General features: G+C 40.2%; 1 protein-coding gene across 2 annotated transcripts in view; it reads right to left on the reverse strand.

The window, feature by feature from the left end:
* Positions 1-19590, reverse strand: part of MYBL2 (MYB proto-oncogene like 2) — a 47245-nt gene that overhangs the window by 5062 nt on the left and 22593 nt on the right. For both annotated transcript variants that reach the window (XM_027867020.1, XM_027867019.1), the window contains 5 exons: positions 13375-13773; positions 10476-10615; positions 8263-8362; positions 7022-7135; positions 1464-1580 (listed from right to left, as the gene is read on the reverse strand). In XM_027867020.1, the coding sequence (XP_027722821.1) occupies positions 1464-1580; positions 7022-7135; positions 8263-8362; positions 10476-10615; positions 13375-13773 (870 nt within the window). The remainder of the gene's footprint in view (positions 1-1463; positions 1581-7021; positions 7136-8262; positions 8363-10475; positions 10616-13374; positions 13774-19590) is intronic.

The raw sequence follows: 19590 nt of genomic DNA on the forward strand, positions 1-19590 counted from the left end.
ATAGTGAGTTCTTATCCCAGCAGCTGGAGTCTTTGGGTTTATCAAAAAGTAGATTACTATAAAAAAAAAAACCCTGCCTCAAATCCTTACAAGCTACCCATACTAGCTGTATGACAGCTAGTTAGCTATATATAACTAGTCGTACGACTTACTGTTTGTATAACTAGGGGGTAAGTTATTTAACCTCTGTTTAGCCTTAGTTTCCTCACTTGTAAATGAGGATAATAGTAACACCTATCTCACATGGTTGCTGAAGATGAAATGAGACAACTATCCAAAGCGTTTTGCAAGCCTTAGAGCACTATATAAATGAAAGCTATTATTATCACTATTATTATTCCACAGGAGGAAAGTAAAGATCAGAAAGACAGGTGGAGTCAGTGACTGGGCCAAGACTAGAACTCAGGTCTCTTGGCTCAGTCTAGGGTGCTTCCCACTATGCCATGCTGCCACCACCCCCTCCTCCAACATCTTTAATTATTATTTTCAGACACAACAGCTCATGAAGAACATATCTACCACAGCCTATAGCACTATCAAGGAAAACACACACACACCCCAATGGAAATCTTAATTCCTTTAAGTATGTAAACATGCAATCACACAGCAGCCAGCTTGGTACAGTAGAAAGAGCACTCTGGATCCTAAGTCAGAGGACCTGGGTTCAAATCCAGGCAATGCTACTTACTATTTAAGTGACCTGAGACAAGTCAATCTCCTTGGACCTCAGTTTCCTCATCTGTAAAATGAAAAGACTGACCTAGATGAGGCCCCTTCCAGCTCTAGATCTAGGAGAATTTATAATGAACAACCAAGGCTAGATACCTACTAATCCACAACGATACATCAAAACATCTGTCCTACCAGAGAGCTACAAGTACAGGAATAACTCAGACCAATGTTTGGTGTTATTGCCTGTAAGTCCCTGCTGCCCAGGAGGCTTCACTGCCAAACAGGTTTAGTCAGTAAACAGAGAGCCTTATTTCAATCTCTGTTCCACTGGACAAAGCAAGATTTCTTTAAAAGGATCAAAAGGACACTTTCATTTCTGCTTCAATCTCCTGGGACAACTGCAGTTGTTCTCACAAGTAGGTCCAAGATTCAATAAAAATACCCTGTCTCACACCATCCCCCACACCTTCTGCTGGGAGCCCAAGTGGTTCCCTCCTTCAGCCAAACTCCACAGCCTAACTGTTCAAAACTATGGACCAATTACCACACCACCAATATATATGTGATCCTTATTTCCCTATGACATGGATGATCCTGACCCAGTGAGCTCTACCTTTTCCAGCAACAAATTGTGATAGAGAAAACCATGAGTTAAGAGACTGCAACTCTGGGTCAGGGCAAGAATGCCTACTATTAATTCTCCATGCAGTGATATGAATCTATCCACCCTCCCCTGCAAAACTAGGTGGTAAGGGAAGAGTTCCCACTGTGTGGCAAGTATGTTCCCTTACCTGGTTTCTTTTAATACACACAGTCTTTGGCAGGGAAGATACCACAAGCTTCAGATCTTCATCCACTATGTCAAGGGCAAGAGATTTTCGGACTTTCTTAATTGGACTCCGATGTAGCTAAAACACAAAGAAAAAGGCAGTCAAGGAAAGAGATTAGGGATGAGTACTTACAACTCAGTTTAACGAATGTTTGTCATGTGCCTGTTCTGTTTAAGGCATCAAGCTCAGCACCAAGGACAGAGACACAAAAATACAATTTCATTTCCTGCCCTCAAGAAGCTAGTAGATCTACATGAAGGGAGGATACAGTATGTGTACAAATATGTACTATCCAAGGCAGAAATGAGATAGGAGCAAAGAAAAGAGAAGGCCTAAGAGTTAAGGAGGAAGAATAAAAAAAAAAACATTTTCCCCTGAGGGGAGAGCAGGTTGAGGGCAGTTAGGAAAGTCTTCAAAAAGAAAGATCTATCAACAGACAAGATGATAATGAACAAAGGAGAAAGAAGCTTCCACCCAAAGTCCTGATAAGCTGTCTCCAAAGTCTGAGCCTCAGGCAAAGCATGTATAGGCTGGGCTGGGCTGAGGCGGGCCTTTGGACTCTGCTGCCCCAGGGTTCTGGAACCCTGTTAACAACTGGTGGCCACAGAAGCCTGCAATTTACTGATATACCCTACAGCTTAAAGACGACAGCCTACCCAGGTATGCAGCTCACTCATTCTCTCACTCTCTCACTCTATCAGTTACACACACACACACACACACACACACACACACACGCGCGCGCGCACACACACACACGCGCACACACACACACACACACACACACCCCATAAACAGTTTCACAGAGGTCACATATAAATATAGAGGTGATTTTTTTCATTCACAAGAAAAAGCAGAGGGAGGACTATTAGGTTGTTTATAGAGTTATTACAGGACAGAGTTGTTTACAGAGTTATTATAGCAGCATAGGGCTAGTCTGCACTGGTGGTCTGGGAATCACAGCCTTAAAGGAGCTGTGTTTGAAGTAACTCAGTTTGGCAGAGAGAACGGCTTTTAGAATGTGTGTGTGTATGTGTGTGTGTCGGCGTATCACGTAAATACAGTTTTATGACAAATTCACACAGCTGAATATACACTCTGGCAGCCGTGGGGGAGGGATGAGGGGACTGAAGTGGAAGAGAACTCACTATGGGCATTAAACGTATGTATGTATTTCTACTACTCATACATACTGCAATGCTTCAAAAGGTTACAGCATCATAGGTATGGAGCTGGAAGGAATCTCAAAATCCCCCGGAGTCCAACCCCCTCATTTCACAGATAAAGACACTTAAGCCCAGGAAAGTCAAGTAACCTGCCCAAATTCAATCAATACACAAGTATTTATTGTTGTTCCTCAGTCCTTTCAGTCATGTCCAACTCTTCCTTCTTGGCAGAGATACTGGAGTGATTTGCCCTTTCCTTCTCCAGGTCATTTTACAGATGAGGAAGCTAAGGCAAAAACTAAGGGTTAAGTGAGTTGCCCAGGGTCACACAGCTCATAAGAGTCTGAGGCCAGACTAACTTAGGTCTTCAAACCATCCCAGTAACTTTACCAAGAAAACCCCAAAATGGGGTCACAAAGAGTTGGACGCAACTTAACTCAACAACAACTTCCTGATGCTAGGCCCCGCACTCTATCCTTACTCAGTGCTAGGCACTGAGATTACAAGTGGAATGAAAGGAACAATCTCTCCCTCTCCTCACAAGAAGTGTACATTTGACAACAGAGATATGAGTAGGTACATACAGTGTAACTATAAAGAAGGCAGCTAGGCGGTACAGTAGATAGCATACTAGATGGAGAGACCCGAGTTCAAATTCTGGTTGAGACAACAGTTGTGGGACCCTGGACAAGTTGCTTAACCCTCCTGAGCCTCAGTGTCCTTATCTGTAAAAATGGGCCTAATAAGAGCATCTACTTCACAGGATTGATGCAGAATCAAAGGAGATATCTATATGTAGAGAGCTTTGCTAACCTTAGAGCAATCTATAAATGAAGTTAAGTAGTTTGAGAGGAAGGGCCCTCGAAACTGAGGCAATGAAGAAAGTCTTCAAGTACAAAGTGATGCATGAGCATCTTGAAGGAAGAGGATTCTACTGAGGCAGCATTTGAACTCAAGACCTCGGACTACACCTTACACTGCCTATCAACCATTGTGATTCCATCAATGGGGGCCCTGCCCTCCCTCCACTGACAGAAGCAGCATCCCCTGCCATGCCTTTAACAGACAGGCTACATGAGTTGCTGTTCATCCCCAGGTCAGCCCTCAGGCAACAGGCTTCTTCCACTTTAACTCAGCTATTTCTTCGGCATCAGACAAAGAGGAGGGAGCTAATCCTCAGAGACTTGCTCCAGGCCACACAGGTAGATAATGAAAGAACCTGGACTTGAAGCCAGGAGTCCTGACTAACCAGACCCGTCATCCTTTCTATGTGACCACAGCTCTTATTTCTCTGTTCTGTCCCAGTTATCTGAGACTCTTCCACGAAGGTTCTCCACCACACCTCGTCCTCGAGCAGACATCACAGAATCATACATTTAGAGCTGCAAAGTACCCTTGGTCTATAGAGGACACTAAGTGTAATTCCCTCTTCTTACAGATGAGAAAACTGAGTCCCATAGAGGGGAAATAACATGCCCAAAATCACACAAGTAACAAGTAATTAAGGCAAGAATTGAACTGGGGTCCCTCCTCTCCAAGTTGTGTCCTTTACATCAAAGGTCAACCAAGGCACAGAGCAGTTATCTGCATCGGGGAAGAGTGTACCTCACACTGGTGAAATTACTACTCTTTGAGGTACTTACTCTAACACATCACTAAATCTCCTACAGAGAGTTGCCAAAAAGGACTTCAGAAATCCTTAGAACAGAACACTCACTTCTGAACTTTGCTTCTGTTTCTTTCCTGATACACAGACAAGTTGCTCCCCCTAGAGTCCTCCAGTTAAACAAAGGGACAGCTTCCCAACTTCCAATTAGTAGATGGAACTGTGAAAAGCATCTTGGCATGAGATTTGTAGAAAGTGATAAAGACTGAAACAAGCAAAAACAATATACTATACACCATGACTACAACAATGTGAATGAAAGAGAAGCTAAAAGAAAGTCAATACGCAATGACTACCACCATGTAAATGGAGAGAATTTTTAAAAAGAAATTGAATGCTGCATAATTATAATGATCAAGGCCCACAGAAAAGTTAAGAAATTCGACCATCCTCTCCCTTTTCTCCTTTTTCACCTAGAGGCAAGGGAAGTATGAGGGTGTAACACTACAAATACTGTCAGACTGGACTGACATGTTGATTGGTTTTGCTGAATTGCATTTTTCCTCTTTCTTTTAAGTCTTTGTTAGAAGGGGATAGCTCTTTGGGTAGGTGAAAAAGGAGGGAAATCTATTCAGAAATAAAGGTGATTTTAAAACAAAAGATCTGAATAAAAATAACATTTGTTTTGAAAGGCAAAAAGCCAAGTCAAAATCTGAGTAACTGAAAAACCAATGAAGGTCCTGAAGAATAGATAATTTAAAATGGTTCCTCCCTCAAAGCAGAAGACAGGTACCACACACATTGTCAAATAATGGTCTCTTTATTGGCTGTTTTAGTTCTGGTGTTTTGTTTTGTTTTTTTGCCACGGGGAGGTTCAATTTTGGGGGAAAGATGAGTGGAAATGAGAGTGCTAGAAACAAAAGGCATCAACAAAATGTATTAAAAATCTTTTTTCCTCCAAAGTTTTTTTGGATGGTTTCTTTCTCCTTTGTATTTAAATACTGAAGTGGCAAGTATATCTTAAAATAATTTTCCAGAAACTGGTTATTGGATGTCCCAATTTGCCCACCTGTCTCAAGTAGTACAGCCAGGAAAATGAAAAGAGAGAGACTGAAGAAATGGGATTGGGAATGAGATCTGAAAAAGTACACTTATTATTGAATGACAAATTACTGGCAAAGTGGAAAGAGCGTTGTACTGGAAATTAGAAGACTCAAGTTCTAATTTGGGTTCTAATACTGACTGGTGGAATGACCTTGGTCAAGTCCCTTTTCCCTTTCCTGGGCTTCAGTTTCTGAATTAGATGATTATTAAAGTCCCTTCTCCCTGTATCCTTTCAACTGGACTGAGCTCAGCACTGGTGAGGCTCCTGAGAAATAACTCTGTAGTAATTTAACAGTAAAAACAATATTGTAAAAACAATCAACTCTGAAAGACTTACCAATTCCAGGGGAATCAGGATGAAACATATTATCTGCTTCCAGATAGAGAGCTGATGGGCTCAGAGTGCAGACTGAACCCTATTTTCTTTTCTTGTCTTTCTTTTTTTGCCTTGGCAATAGGTAATGTGTATTAGCAATGAGCTTTTGTTTTTCTTACCTTCTCAGTGTGTGGGGGAGTAGGGAGAGTAGGAGGAGACAGGGAGAGAATTTGGAACTGAAAATTAAATTCTGTATTTTTTTTAAAAGGAAGAACTCTGTAGGTCAAAGGGGACCCAGAATCATATTTTGGGTAACACCTCAATGCGACTATCAATCAACAAACATTTATTAATTGCCCACAACATGGCAAGGCATTTCGGAATACAAAAATAACAACCAAACAGACCTTGATAAAGAGAAAAGAGAAAGAAACAATGGCTGACAATTCCCTCTGCCTATACACCTACCCTTTCCATCCCAAGCCCTTTAATTCAGGCTCCTTCTCAATGGAAGGTACCATCTCCACAGGAGATGTTCTGAGGAAGAGCATAAGGAACCACAGTGCTGCTACTCCCCATCCTATTGCCCAACCCCAAACCAAGCACCTGGCCTGGCCATTCTCAACCACATACTCATGGTCCTGATACCAGGACTACTCACACAGGGAAGCCAGGGAGCTGCAGATGAAGTGTTTCACTTCCTTCTAAAAACCCCCTCAATCAGGATGACCATCAATTGGGGAACTGCAGAGTAAGTTGTGGTATATGATTATAATGGAATACTACTGTGCTGTAAGAAATGAAGAGCAGGAAGATTTCAGAAAAACCTGGAAAGATTTACATAAATTCATGCAAAGTGAAGTGAGCAGAACCAGGAGAATACTGCACACAGTAACAGTAACACTATACAATGACTATGAATGGCTTAGCTCTTCTCAGCAAAACAATGATCTAAGAAAATTCCAAAGAGCTCACTATGAAAAATGCTCTCCACATCCACACAAAGAACTAATGGAGTCTGAACACAGATCAAAGCATACTATTTTCACTGTCTTTATTTTTTTCACGGTTTTTTTCTTTTGGTCTGTTTCTTCTTTTACAACCTAATATGGAAATACGTTTTACATGGCTGCACATGTATAACCTGTATCAAACTGCTTACCATCTTGGGAAGGAGGAAGGGAAAAAATCTGGAACTCACAATTTTTTCAAAATGAGTGCTAAAATTTGTCTTTACAAGTAATCGATAAAAACAAAATACTATCAGAAGTAAAAATAAAAACTAAAACCCTTCAACCCTGATAACAGCAAGACAAGATCAACTCACTCCTTGTTTCCTCTTTTGCTTCTCCAGCTTCACGTCGTCTTCTATGATCAGCTCAATGCCAGCCTCAGTCCGAAGAACCTCCTTCAAGTCTTCTTCCAGGTGAGGGGTCTGGGGCTGAGAGTGTCGAATTATGAGAAAAACCACACAACACGCACCCCAGAGTAACCTAACCCACTTGGAGACGGCCAGCTATGGGTCCTGAGGATGGGAAGACAATCCCTGGAAGACAGTAACTCTACTTTTATAATGCTACACTATCCTGGTTCTCTAGCCACCCCTCTGACAGAACCATCTCCCTGGCCTTTTGGCTTCTTTTCTTCTCCACTACTCCCACCCCCCAAAAAAGGTAGTCAACAGTATGGTAAACTAGAAAAAGTTCTGGACCAAAAGTCAGAAGACACAGGTTCCAGCTCTTCCACTAACCCACTGTATGACTGCAAACATGTCACTGCCTTTCTCAAGGCCTCAGTTTCTCCATGTGTAGAATTAGGAGGTTAGAAGAGATGATCTCTAAGGCCATTGTAGTTCTCCTCCTACAGTTCTATGTCTCAACAGTCTCTAAAGGTCCCCTCCAGCTCTAAAATTTCACGAGCTCATAAGAAATTCATTTAAAAAAATAATAAAAAATAAAAAATAAAAAGACATTTATGCCAAGTGCTTGAGGGTAAATTTATGCTTAAATTAAATTGCTGTGGTTTTAGTTCCGCTCTAGATATTCTTACTAGATATTACCAATAAGATTTTTCTAAAAGTATTGAAAATTTAAGAAACCCTGTTGTGTTAATATAGCTCAGGGGAACAACTGAGCCTGTACTTGTCCTCGGGTCCATAACTTCTTCACTGGGGTACAGCTTAGAATAAACACAAGCATTGGCAAAAAACTCACCTTTCCCTTATTTTCAACTGAAGGAGGAAAAAAAATTCCAAGTGTTGTTCTAGAAATGCTGGGTTTGAGCTTAGATTCTGAAGGCCAAGAGGTCACTCTAACAAAGGCACTACCACTTCCAGGACAATGTGCTCACGCACGCCTTAGTCCTGTTGAGTTTCCATAGTTCAATACCAGCATATATCAATGTAAGGGAAGTCTAACAAAAATCTGAACCTATTAGTTTCAAGTTACCATTAATTACAATTAATTTTCAATTGCACCGGGAGTAAAAACAGTCCGAAGAAGCACAGGCCATTGAAAACATCCTAGGCCGTAGGCAGGATGGAAATCCTTGTAAACACTAGGCACGTACCAGAGGTTTTAGTGGTCCATACTTCTCCAGGGCGTTCTTGAAAGGGGTGGGTGTGTGGGGAGTGTTGTCCATGGAGTATTTCTGATCCGGGGTAACGAAACTGCCAGTAAATGGAGTAGCACTTCAGAGCCAGCAAATACAGATGTCCTCCCTTCCTCCCATGCCTGTGGCTGCTTGAGACTCCCAACTGACTCATATGCACATTCTCTACTTTTTATTCATAATAATAATAATGATAGCCAACATTTCTATAGCCCTTTAATATGTGCCAAGTGTTTTCTATCCACGATCACATTTGAGTCACACAACAGCTCTGGGAGGTAAGTGCTACAGGCATGATTATCCCCATTTTACAGATAAGAAAACTGAAGCTGAGAGAGACTGAGTGACTTGCTTAGGGTCACAAAGCAAATGAATGGATAAGACGGATTGGAACCATGTTTCCCAAACTCCAAGTTCGGCACTTAATCATTATTCCATCCTCTGGGAGAAAAGAGAGTGTCTTGTAACTCTTGTCTTGTAATTTAGTACCTAGAGCAAGGGTGGGGAACCTGGGGCCTCCAGGCCACATGAGGCTTTCTAGGTCCTTGGGTGCGGCCTTTTGACTGAGTCAAGTTTTACAGAACAAATCCTGTTATTAAAGGCATTTGTTCTGTGAAGTTTGAACTCAGTTAAAGGGCCACACCCAAGGACCTAGAAGGTCTCATGTGGCCTAGAGGCCAAAGGTTTCCCACCCCTGATAGAGTATAAATTCTCAATATCCCCAAGACATATGAGTATTTGTACCCAGGATAAAATACTTTAAGCCAAGAATTCTTAACCTGGGGGAAAATAATTTTTTAAATATTTTGATAACCAGTCAATAAACATTTACTAAGCAGTCATTATGTGCCAAGCACTGTGCTAATAAGCACTAGGGATATAAAAAAAAAGAATCAACTAAATTTCAATGTAATTTATTATCTTTGTAATATTACAGATTATTTTATGTATTTAAAACCATTATTCTGAAAAGGGGTCCATAAGCTTCACCACACTATCAATGGGGTCCAGGACATAAAAGGTTTAAAACCCTTGCTTTAAATGGAGACTTTTTTCCTCTCCAAAGATCTCTTTTTTTTGGGGGTGTTTTAGAGAAAGATAGCAAGATATTGGGGGGGTGGGAGGGAGGGGAATAGCTAGCATTTATATAGCACTATGGTTTATAAAGTACTTTACAAATATTACCTCCATGTATCCTCACATCAACCCTGGGAGAGAGGTATTGTTATTATCACCCTCATTTTGCAGATGAGAAAACTAAGGCAGACAAAAGCTAAGTGACTTGCCCAGTGTCCCACAGCTAAGAAGTGTCTTCGGTGGGGTTTGAACTCAATCCAGGTTCAGTGCTCTATCTAGAACATCACCTAGGAGTTAAGGGCTCGAGATGCTAGTTCTACCCTTGCCTCTCACACTTGGTTGTCATATTAGAATTTTTCATCTAAGTGAGTTGTAGAGAAGATGCCAACTTGCACTGGTAGAAGGAATTTCCCTCATTTGGGAAAAAGTTATGTCAATAAAATTAGATGTCCAAGTCCTATCTAGAGAATTACAAAGAATGTATTTACAACAACCCTAAGGATAGACAGTACAAATATTATCATCATCATCATCATCATCATTATGATGATTATGATTATTATTATTCCCATATTACAAATGAGGAAACAGAGGGTCAAAGAGGTACAGAAAGCTTTCTAGTCACACAGCTTTTAGGTGTCACAGCTGGGACTCACACCCACCAGGCAGTCTGATTCAGCCTCCCCTCTCTGTGCCTCAGTTCCTTCATTTGTAAAATAACAGGGTAGGACTCAACAGTTGCCAAGGTTTTTCCAGTTCGAAGTTTATGATTCTAATTTCTTGATTACATCATGTAAGCTCCCTAAGGGCAAAAAAACTTTCATATTTGTAACCATGGAGCTTTTAGAACAGTGCCTAGCATACAGAAAGCACTTAATAAATGCTTGTTAACTGATCTGAGAGAATGTCTCAATTAGGTACTGATTTGTCATTAGCCTCTTTCACATTTGCTGTTTGGGGTTACCTAAGAAACTAAAGCATAGGGAGAAAAGAAGAGGTTTTGGTGAAGCGATGGAGACCCTGTCAGGTCATATGGTAAATATCTAGAAGTAAAAATCCCAGAAGTGTCTAAGTCTGGGTGCAGGGAGACTTACGCATTACTCTTCTGGTGCAATGGGGTCTTGTCCCGGTGCAGTGGGGTGGTGACAATGACCTTCTGGCTACATACAGGTGTAGATGTCAATGAAGGGCTCTCTAGCTCCAAAGTGTCCTGTTTGGTCCAGAAGTTTAAAAACTGCAGAAGAAGAAGAAAAAATGAGAAGGTAACAATAGAATAAGGCCCTGGGCTCTTTGGGAAGGCCCCACAGGGGATTTCTCTAATTATAGGCTCATAAGACTCAGGGATGGAAAAGAAAGACCTTAGAGGGTAATTAGTTGAAAATGCAAGCCCAGTGAGGGGCAAAGATGTCCCCAAAATTTGAGGGTGGTCACCAGTGTTTATGTTTAACTCTCAATTTGGAGTGCTCAGCATTTATGGTCAACTTTAAATTACCCCAGGCAATGGAGAACTGAAATCTCCAAGACTCATGCAACAAAATTCTCTTTTAATCATTACATTCCATTTCCTTTCCCACTGGACGTTTTTGTTTGGGAAAAAAAAGTCAGCACTGAGGCAGTAGAAATATCTTCAACTTAGGAATCAGAAGCCCGGTATTTTACAGGTAGCCTCTGGTACTAACTATAACTAGCTGGGTGTCCTTGGCCAATACACTTCACCTCTTTGCCTCAGTTTCCTGAGCTGTAAAATGAGGATACTACTTGCCTGATCTATACTACACAGGGTTGTTGTCAGAGAAAAGAGCCTCCTCAACGTCTAAGAGAAGCGTAAGCTGTTGTGACTGCTGTTCCTACCCTTTGGGAATGGTAAGAAGTGATGGTCTGGAGTGGAAGGAGGAGAAGTCATCCAATAAACCTGGACGAGCTGCCCCTTGGCTCCAGATTATAGGTAAGGTGACGGTTTCTTAACTCAGCTTGTTTCAGTCATGCTGAAAGTACCCCTTCAATTGCTGCTTTTATACAAGACAGCACCAGAAGGATGAAAACGATACTAGATTTTTTTTTTTAAATCAAATCCATCATCATCACCTAAAATTTCCCTTAACCTCTACTTTATCTGGATGCGGACAAGTAAAAGGCTGATTATCACCTGCCAAAAGAAAAATCTTTCACTTCCACTTCACCTCTAGGTAACAGAGGCTAGCAAAGCCTGGGGAATCCATGGAATATAATCATGACCACCACCACTATTACCACCACCGCCATCATCATATTTATACAGCACTTCATGGTTTGCCAATTATCTTATCTGGTACTCACAACAACCCTGAGAGGCAGATACCATTATCACCCCATTTTACAGAATAGGAAATGAAGGCAAACAGGGGTCTGACTTGCTCAGCGTCACACAACTAATAAATGTCTAAGGCAGTATTTGAACTCAGACTGCCCTGATGCCAAAGCTAGTACTCTGTCCACTATGTGATCCAGCTGCCCCAAGGTCATATGGTACCCTCAAGGTCACACAATGGGCAAAGCAGAAACTCAAACTAGGACTCCTGGCCTCAACCGCAAAATACCATCCTTGGACCAGGAACAATTCCTGGGTTAGGATTAAGAAGAAAGTGTGAGATGGGGATGGCAACTGCCCCTACATGGCTCACTCCTAACCAACGGCAATTGTGGTTCCCTAAGTTTCCTTCTACTTTTCTCACAGATCTATGTGCAAACTTAGGCCTCTCCTGATTCCATGGGCCATTACTGCCATGGCAAAACTCTTGACCAAGAATGAAACCACCACATCAGGGTCCTGGCCTCCCACAGAAAACAAAAGATTAGAGGTTAGAGGGGCAGGACAGTTCAGTGGAAAGGGCACAGGATTGGGATTCAGGACCTGGGTTCAAATCCCAGCTTTTCCATTACTGTCTATCTGACGTTGGGCAAGTTCTTTAATCTACTTGATCTAAGAAATGAGGGATTTGGACCAGATGACTTCTAAGTCCCTCTTCCAGTTCTAAATCTATGAGCCTCTAAGCTCCTCCCTCAGCAGAAGATAGCTGAGTAAAGCGGAAAACATACTGGATGAGAAATGGGGAGGCCTTGGGCCCAGTCCCAAATCTACCACTGTGGGAAATCAACTTGGACAAGTCACTATCCCATTAATGGCCTCATTTTCTTTATCTGTAAAATGTGTATTAGGCTAGATCACTGTTTTTAATGGTGTCCATGAACATGCTTTTTTATCACTGGTAACTGGAATAACAGAAATTATTGAAATAATTAAAAATTTGATCATTGTGATAATTGTACTTCAATATAATTGGTTTCCTCTATAATCCTCTATTTAATTTTATGTATCTAAAAACATTATTCTGAAAAGGGATCCATGGGCTTCACTAGCTTCTCAGAGATCAATGACACAAAAAATGTTAAGAAGCCCTGAGCTAGATAATCTCTAAGGTCCTTTCAAAAAATAAAAGTAGAAAGAGTACCAGCCCTGGAGTCAGGAGGACCTGAGTTCAAATCCGGTCTCAGACGCATGATACTCACTAGCTGTGTGACCCCGGGCAAGTCACTTTAACCCTGATTGCCTCGCAAAAAAAAAGAAAAAAAGAAAAGAAAAAACAAAAGTAAAAAAAATGGCTTGTCTCTAGTGGATATATGAGCCGTGAATCTTTCTGTGACATCATAATGGAATGGAGGTCACAGAACAACATGGGGAGAACAATGCCTGGACACCCTGCTGGGATCAGCCACACCTACACCAAAGAAGATGCACTTCACACCACTTTAAAGGATGGGCAGGTATAAAGAATGAACCAATTTAAAAATGAGTTCCAGCCATTTGCATGATAGTGACCGTAGCTGCTTCCCAGGCTCAGTGATATCACAGAATGTGCCTGTTCTCATAGTCAATCTTTTCTCCAGCACATCCAGTATTAACATCCAGGGACCCTGGGGCACCTTAAGAGTGCTAGGGGCTGGCAGGCAACTCACCTGGGACGGGGAGAAGGGAAGCGTCTTCACCGGTGTACTTTTGGGGGTGAGGCTATTACAGGAATCCACAAAGGAGTAGCTGGCATTGGGGCTGTTCTCTGTGACAGGAGAAAGAGTGACCCTTCTTTTCTTCTGCCGCTTGAGGATGGAGGGCGGGGTGCTAAAGCTGACTTCGGTGTTTGGCGAGATGGGGATCAGCTCCCCTCGGCTGCCTTTGCTCAGGTCGGAGATGGTGTGTCCATCTAGACGGTACTCCGTCATGCTGTGGGCAGAGACTATGGGCTTGCTGAACGTCTGCTTGACGGGGCTGTTGCTGTTACTGCTGCTGCTGTTACCACCACCGTTGGATAATTCCTCAGGCAGGTCAAAGTTACTTAGGTCACACCACCCATCAGGATCCTGTGCAGAATGAGTGACACCAATAAACCATGGGCAACTCAACTCAGATTAACTTCCCTAGTGCAAAAACAGGTCTGGCAAAAGGGCAGGGAGTTCTACTCAAGTCATGCTTCTCAACTTTGATAACTGAGGATCCAAAAGATGGCGACAGGCTAGAATGGTCCAACAAACATAGGAAAATGCACCTAACTAAGAATAAGTATAAAGGTATGACTGGCTTCAAATAACACACTTTACAAGTATGAGACTGGAGAGGTATGGGTCTAAGAAGAACCTGGAGGTCTTAGGGGACTATGAACCCAATGAGTCAACAGTGTGATAACAACCAAAAAGCTAATGCTATTTAACGCTATATTGAGACAGGCACAGTATATAAAACCAAGGAGGTGATGATCCTGCAGCACTCTGTCCTCATCAGACCATACTAGAGGGCCAGGCTAAGTTCAAGTAACTCCATTTCAGGAATGACACTGGCCAAATGGAGCATGTCCAAAGGAGGATGACCAGGAAGGGGAAGGACTCTGAAGTTCAGATCAATCAATTAAGCATTCATTTAATACTTTCTATGTCCCAGGTATGCTCTAGGTGCTAGACAGGACTATAAAGAATGAGAAAATTCCTATCCTCAGGGAGCTTACCTTCTAACAGAGGAGACAAAAAGTATAGACATACATACATATATATATATATATATATATATATATATATATATAGAATATAAAGAGAATTAAATAAATACAATGTGCAATAGTCAACTATGAATGACTTAGCTCTTCTCAGCAATACAATGATCCAAGACAATTCCAAAAGACTTATGATGGAAAATGCTATCCACAACTATGGAATCTGATTGCAGACTGAAGCATACCATTTTCACTTTTGTTTTTTCTTTCTCGCACTTTTCCCCTTTTGTTTGGATTCTTCTTTCACAACATGACTAATGTGGAAACGTTTAACATGACTGCACATGTATAGCCTATATCAGATTGCAAACTGGCTGGGGGGGTAAGGGAGGAAGGGAAAAAGAAAAATTTGAAACTCAAAATCTTATAAAAAATGAATGCTAAAAACTATCTTCACATGTAACTGGAAAAAATAAAATACCATTTACAAAAAAAAAAAACACACAGGTGGAATCCTTATCCTCAAATACAAAGAAATAAGATGGAAGGTCACATGTGAAAAACAGAGAGAAGACTAGTTTAATTGGATTACAGATTGCCAGAAAGAAACGTATAATAAGGCTAGACAGGTAGGTTGGGACTGAGATGTAAAGGGTTTTAAAAGCTAAATACAGAAGTTTCTATTTTATCCTAAAAGCTACTTAAGTTGACCAAGTTAAGGAGTCAGATCTATACTAAAGAAAACCAACATGGCAGGAGTGTACTGGAGATGTACAGACTGGTACAATAACTTGGGCCAGAGATAATAAGGGCCTAAGCAAAGGTCTTAGCTATGTGATTGAAGAGAAAGGGGCCAATGATATGTCAAGATAGAAACAAGATTTGAAAACTGGTTACATGGCGTGAGAGAAAGAAGAATCTAGGATAATGCTGACATTATAAGCCTGAGAGACCAATAAAAGAGTAGTACTTTCGAGAAATAGGAAAACTTGAAAGAGAAAATAGTTGAGAAGGGTGCAGAGAAGACAAGTTCCGTATTGGACATGTTGAGTTTCAGATCTCTTTGGGACATATAGTGTGATGTCCAATGGATAAAATTTAGGGGAGAAATGAGAACTAGATGTACAGATCTGGGAGCCTTCTGCATAGACATAATTAAATCCATGGGAGCTGATGAGGTTGCCAAGAGAGTAGAGAGAAACGGTTCAGCACAAATCCCTGGGGAACACCCACAGTTACAGGCAACAATACAGATGATGAGCCAGCAAAGGAGACTAAGAAGTGGTTAGACAAGTAGGACAACCAAGAAAGAGTATACTGAAAAACACAGAGACAAGAGCATCCAGGAGGAGGGGAGAGTCAATAGTGTCAAATGCAACAGATAAATTGAGAAGAATGACTACAGAAACAATACCCACAGATAGGGGGATTACTTCCTGGAACTAGGATTGCTTAGCCTGAAGGGATGAAGACTTCACGGAGATCTGATAGTCATCTTCCAGCATTTGGTGGGCTGTCATGAGGAAAGAGGGATTAGGCTTGTTCCACCAGGCCTCACATGACAGAACTATAAGCAACACTTGGATAAGTTGCAGAAAGGCAGATTAAGATCTAATTTAAAGAAAAATTTCTTAACAAATAAACTATCCAAACATTGCCAGACCTCAAACTATATTATAAAAAGCTGTAGTCTTCAAAACTATTTGTACAAGTCAAAATACAGAAAAGCAAATCAGTGAAACATACTATATGATAAACAGTAATCAAAAACAGCAGCTCAGTTTTTGAGACCTCCAAGAACACAAATTACTATAGTAAAGGCTTCCTTCCTGGACAAGAATTTCTGTAAAAACTGGAAAGCCATTTGGCAGAAATTAAGTTTAGACCAACATTTTATACCACAATCCACAACATAACAAATACTTTCTTCAAAAAGAATGGGAAAGCACCAGATAATATAAAAGAATAAAAATTACTATATTTTAACAGACAGGAAAAGACTTATCATGGAAATTGGCATTATCCTTAAGTCATCTGCCTATACAGTCCAACCTGTTAGAGCAAAGATCAGAATTTGTAACAGACAAGAAAAAAATATGGTACACAATTAAGAAGAGTTAACCCTGAATTATTTAAACAAGTTATTGAAACATTTAAAAAGAGGGAAATAGAAATGACCTCAACATTTGTCCAAAGTAATTATATACAAAAGTTAAACCAATATAAATTAATTTCTACTTACAAGACAACCAAAAGAGCCCCTGAAGTGCCTTAGTCCAGTGATGACAAACTCAAATAGAAAGTGATACCAGGGGTCACATACTGACTTAGAAAACCACAAATTAACATTATTTGTGTTGTATTTTAATTTGTTAAAAATTTCCTAATTACATTTTAATCTGGTTCCAGCTCCACCCCTGTCCCTTTGGCTTAGTCAGCAAGCATTGGACTGATTTATCTAAGAGAGATGGCTGCCAGAAACAACCCTGGGTAAGAGTATAAACCAGAATATAAATACACCTTAAGAATGACGATTATGGATAGTATAGTTCCATAAAAAAGAGATAAGCAGTGAAAGGTAAAACCAATCTAAAAAAAAGCTTGGCAAGACGGCCAACTAAACAAAATCATCCTAAGGCCATTCAGGGATAAAAACAGAAAGATGGGTACAAACCTAAGAAAAATGGACAAGATTTGCAATGATTATTAGAACAAACTTGTTTTCTCCATCAAGTGGAACCACCACACCTGGTCCCTAACATCACAGTCTCTCAAGTGCTTTAGAGGAAGTAAAAATAGGACTAAAAAGAGCAAAAACAGAAAAAGAAATCAGAAGGAATAAGGTATATAAAGAGGACATATGTGCTGGAAGGCCATAAAGGAGGAAAAGATACCAAAGACAGAAAATTTGGGATCTTAGTGAAAGCAAATAAAAAAAAAATGACCAAAAGAATATTAAAACCACCAACCTTTATACCTATGCTCCATCTATACAAAATCTTTATAAGAAATATCTCATATAATTGATATCATGTTGCTTCCCTTCTCAATGGGTGGTGGAGGGGCTAGAGGGAGAGGAAAGAATTTAGAACTCAAAATTTTAAAAAATGAATGTTACACATTGTACACAGTACGATTACTGTATGATAATCAACTGTGAATGACTTAGCTATTTTCAGCAATACAATGATCCAAGACAATTCCAAAGGACTTATGATGAAAATGCTCTTCATCTCCAGAGAAAGAACTGATGGAGTCTGAATGCAGATCGAAACTTTTACTTTATTTATATTCTTGGGTTGTTTTTTTTTTTTTTGGTTTGTACTTCCCTTCACAATATGACTACTATGTAAGTGTGTTGTACACGATTGAACATGTATAACCTTTATCAAAATTGCTTATTGCCTTAGGGAAAGGAGGGAATAAAGGGAGGGAGAAAATTTGGAACACAAAATTTTAAAAAACGAATGTTAAAAATTGTTTTTACATGTAACTGAAAATAATTCATAGTTAAAAAATGTTATAAATAAATGAATAAATGAATGAATTTAAGAAAAAAAGAGATCTCTATACAAACTGAGGACATCCTTGATAAAGCAACAATTAGGCTTTCTCAATCAGTATTCAACAAAGGCCCAAGTCTTTATATCTTGCCAATGAGTGAAATACGTAGAGAAGATTCCATTTTGCTTACTGTTTGTCAATTAAAAAAAAAAAAAACAGCCAACTCAGTAGGATTTGCCAGATCTTTTGTAACTGCGTTGTTTAATAATAACAGTTAATAATTAATAATAAATATCAAGCAAGGTTTTTATAACACAAGGAGGCACATGCTTGCCAAAAGCATTTGCCATTTTGACAGGAGATTCAGGACAGAATCCAGACCAGGAAGCATTCCTTATGGATGATGAGGTCCTCAAGATACTCTTGTGCGTGACACCGTATCAAGCTTCAAGACACTGCACAGCCTCCTGGACGTGCTCTATTATTACTCAAAGGAGTTTAGCTGGCCCATCAACACAGGAAAGACCAAAAAGATAAAGCATATCTATTGCCCTGATTCCAACATGCATCTAAACGTACACCCCATAGAGCTTGTTCAAGAGTTTTTATATCTGGGACAGACAATATAGATGGACAATGAACTGGGCCAAGAGCTGAAAAGGAGGAGAGTGAATTGGAAAGTTTGCAAGAAACAGCAAAGCATTTTTATTGATCCCAAGCTTCCCAGAACACAAAAGTCTGTCCTTTAAATACTAACATTTTACTGGTGTTGTTTTATGGCCTCTGAAGAACTAAAGATGAGCATCACCCAGAAGGCAATGGAAAGGTACACGGTGTGTGTGAACAGAATGCATCATACAAACCATGAGAACTTTAAAAGCAAAAATGGGCATAATAGATATCATGATGGAACCGTGTAACAGAAGAAGATGGGCTACTCACGCAAGACTAAGGGATAACAGGTGGATGGCCCAAGTATATACCCTTGAGATACCAAGACAAAGCAAGAGGGCCTTGAGCATGTTGGATATCCGCCTTATGGTGAACTCTGGGGAGGACCATAGACAAAAGTAGCAAATGACGGACAGGTGTGCACTGACTTCTCAAAATAGATATGCAAAATGAATATAAAAGGCTGCACCATTAAAAAAAATTTAAAGACTTCAGGTACTTTTCACAACTATGGCCATAAGGAAAATTCTTAATTGAACAAGGAGTGAGTGAGATCATAAAAGATAAAATAGACAATTATGACTACATAAAATTAAAAAGCCTCTGAATGAATAAAATCAATGAAGACAGAATTGAAAAATTACAGTGAGAAATATATTTGCATTGATTGTTGACTGATAAACAAAATATACAGGGACTAGACACATACATAAATGCCAAGGGCCATTAGCCAAGGGAGAAGAGGATTTTCCAAAGAATCTCAAACTATAAATGACCACATGAAAACATAATCAAATCACTAATAGCAAGAGAAATTCAAATTTAGGCAAGTCTGAGGTTCTTACTCACACTTGACAAATTAGCAAAGATGATATAAATGGTAAGTGTTGAAAGAACACTGACTAATGCATTGTTGGTGAACTGCAAAGTGAACCAACTGTTCTGGATAACAATTAAGGACAATGGGGACAGCTAGGTGGCACAGTGGATAGAGCTCCAGCCTTGGAGTCAGGAAGAC

Source organism: Vombatus ursinus, unplaced genomic scaffold (genome assembly GCF_900497805.2).
Source record: "Vombatus ursinus unplaced genomic scaffold, bare-nosed wombat genome assembly UNPS02014785.1, whole genome shotgun sequence".
Taxonomy (NCBI): Eukaryota; Metazoa; Chordata; class Mammalia; order Diprotodontia; family Vombatidae; genus Vombatus; species Vombatus ursinus.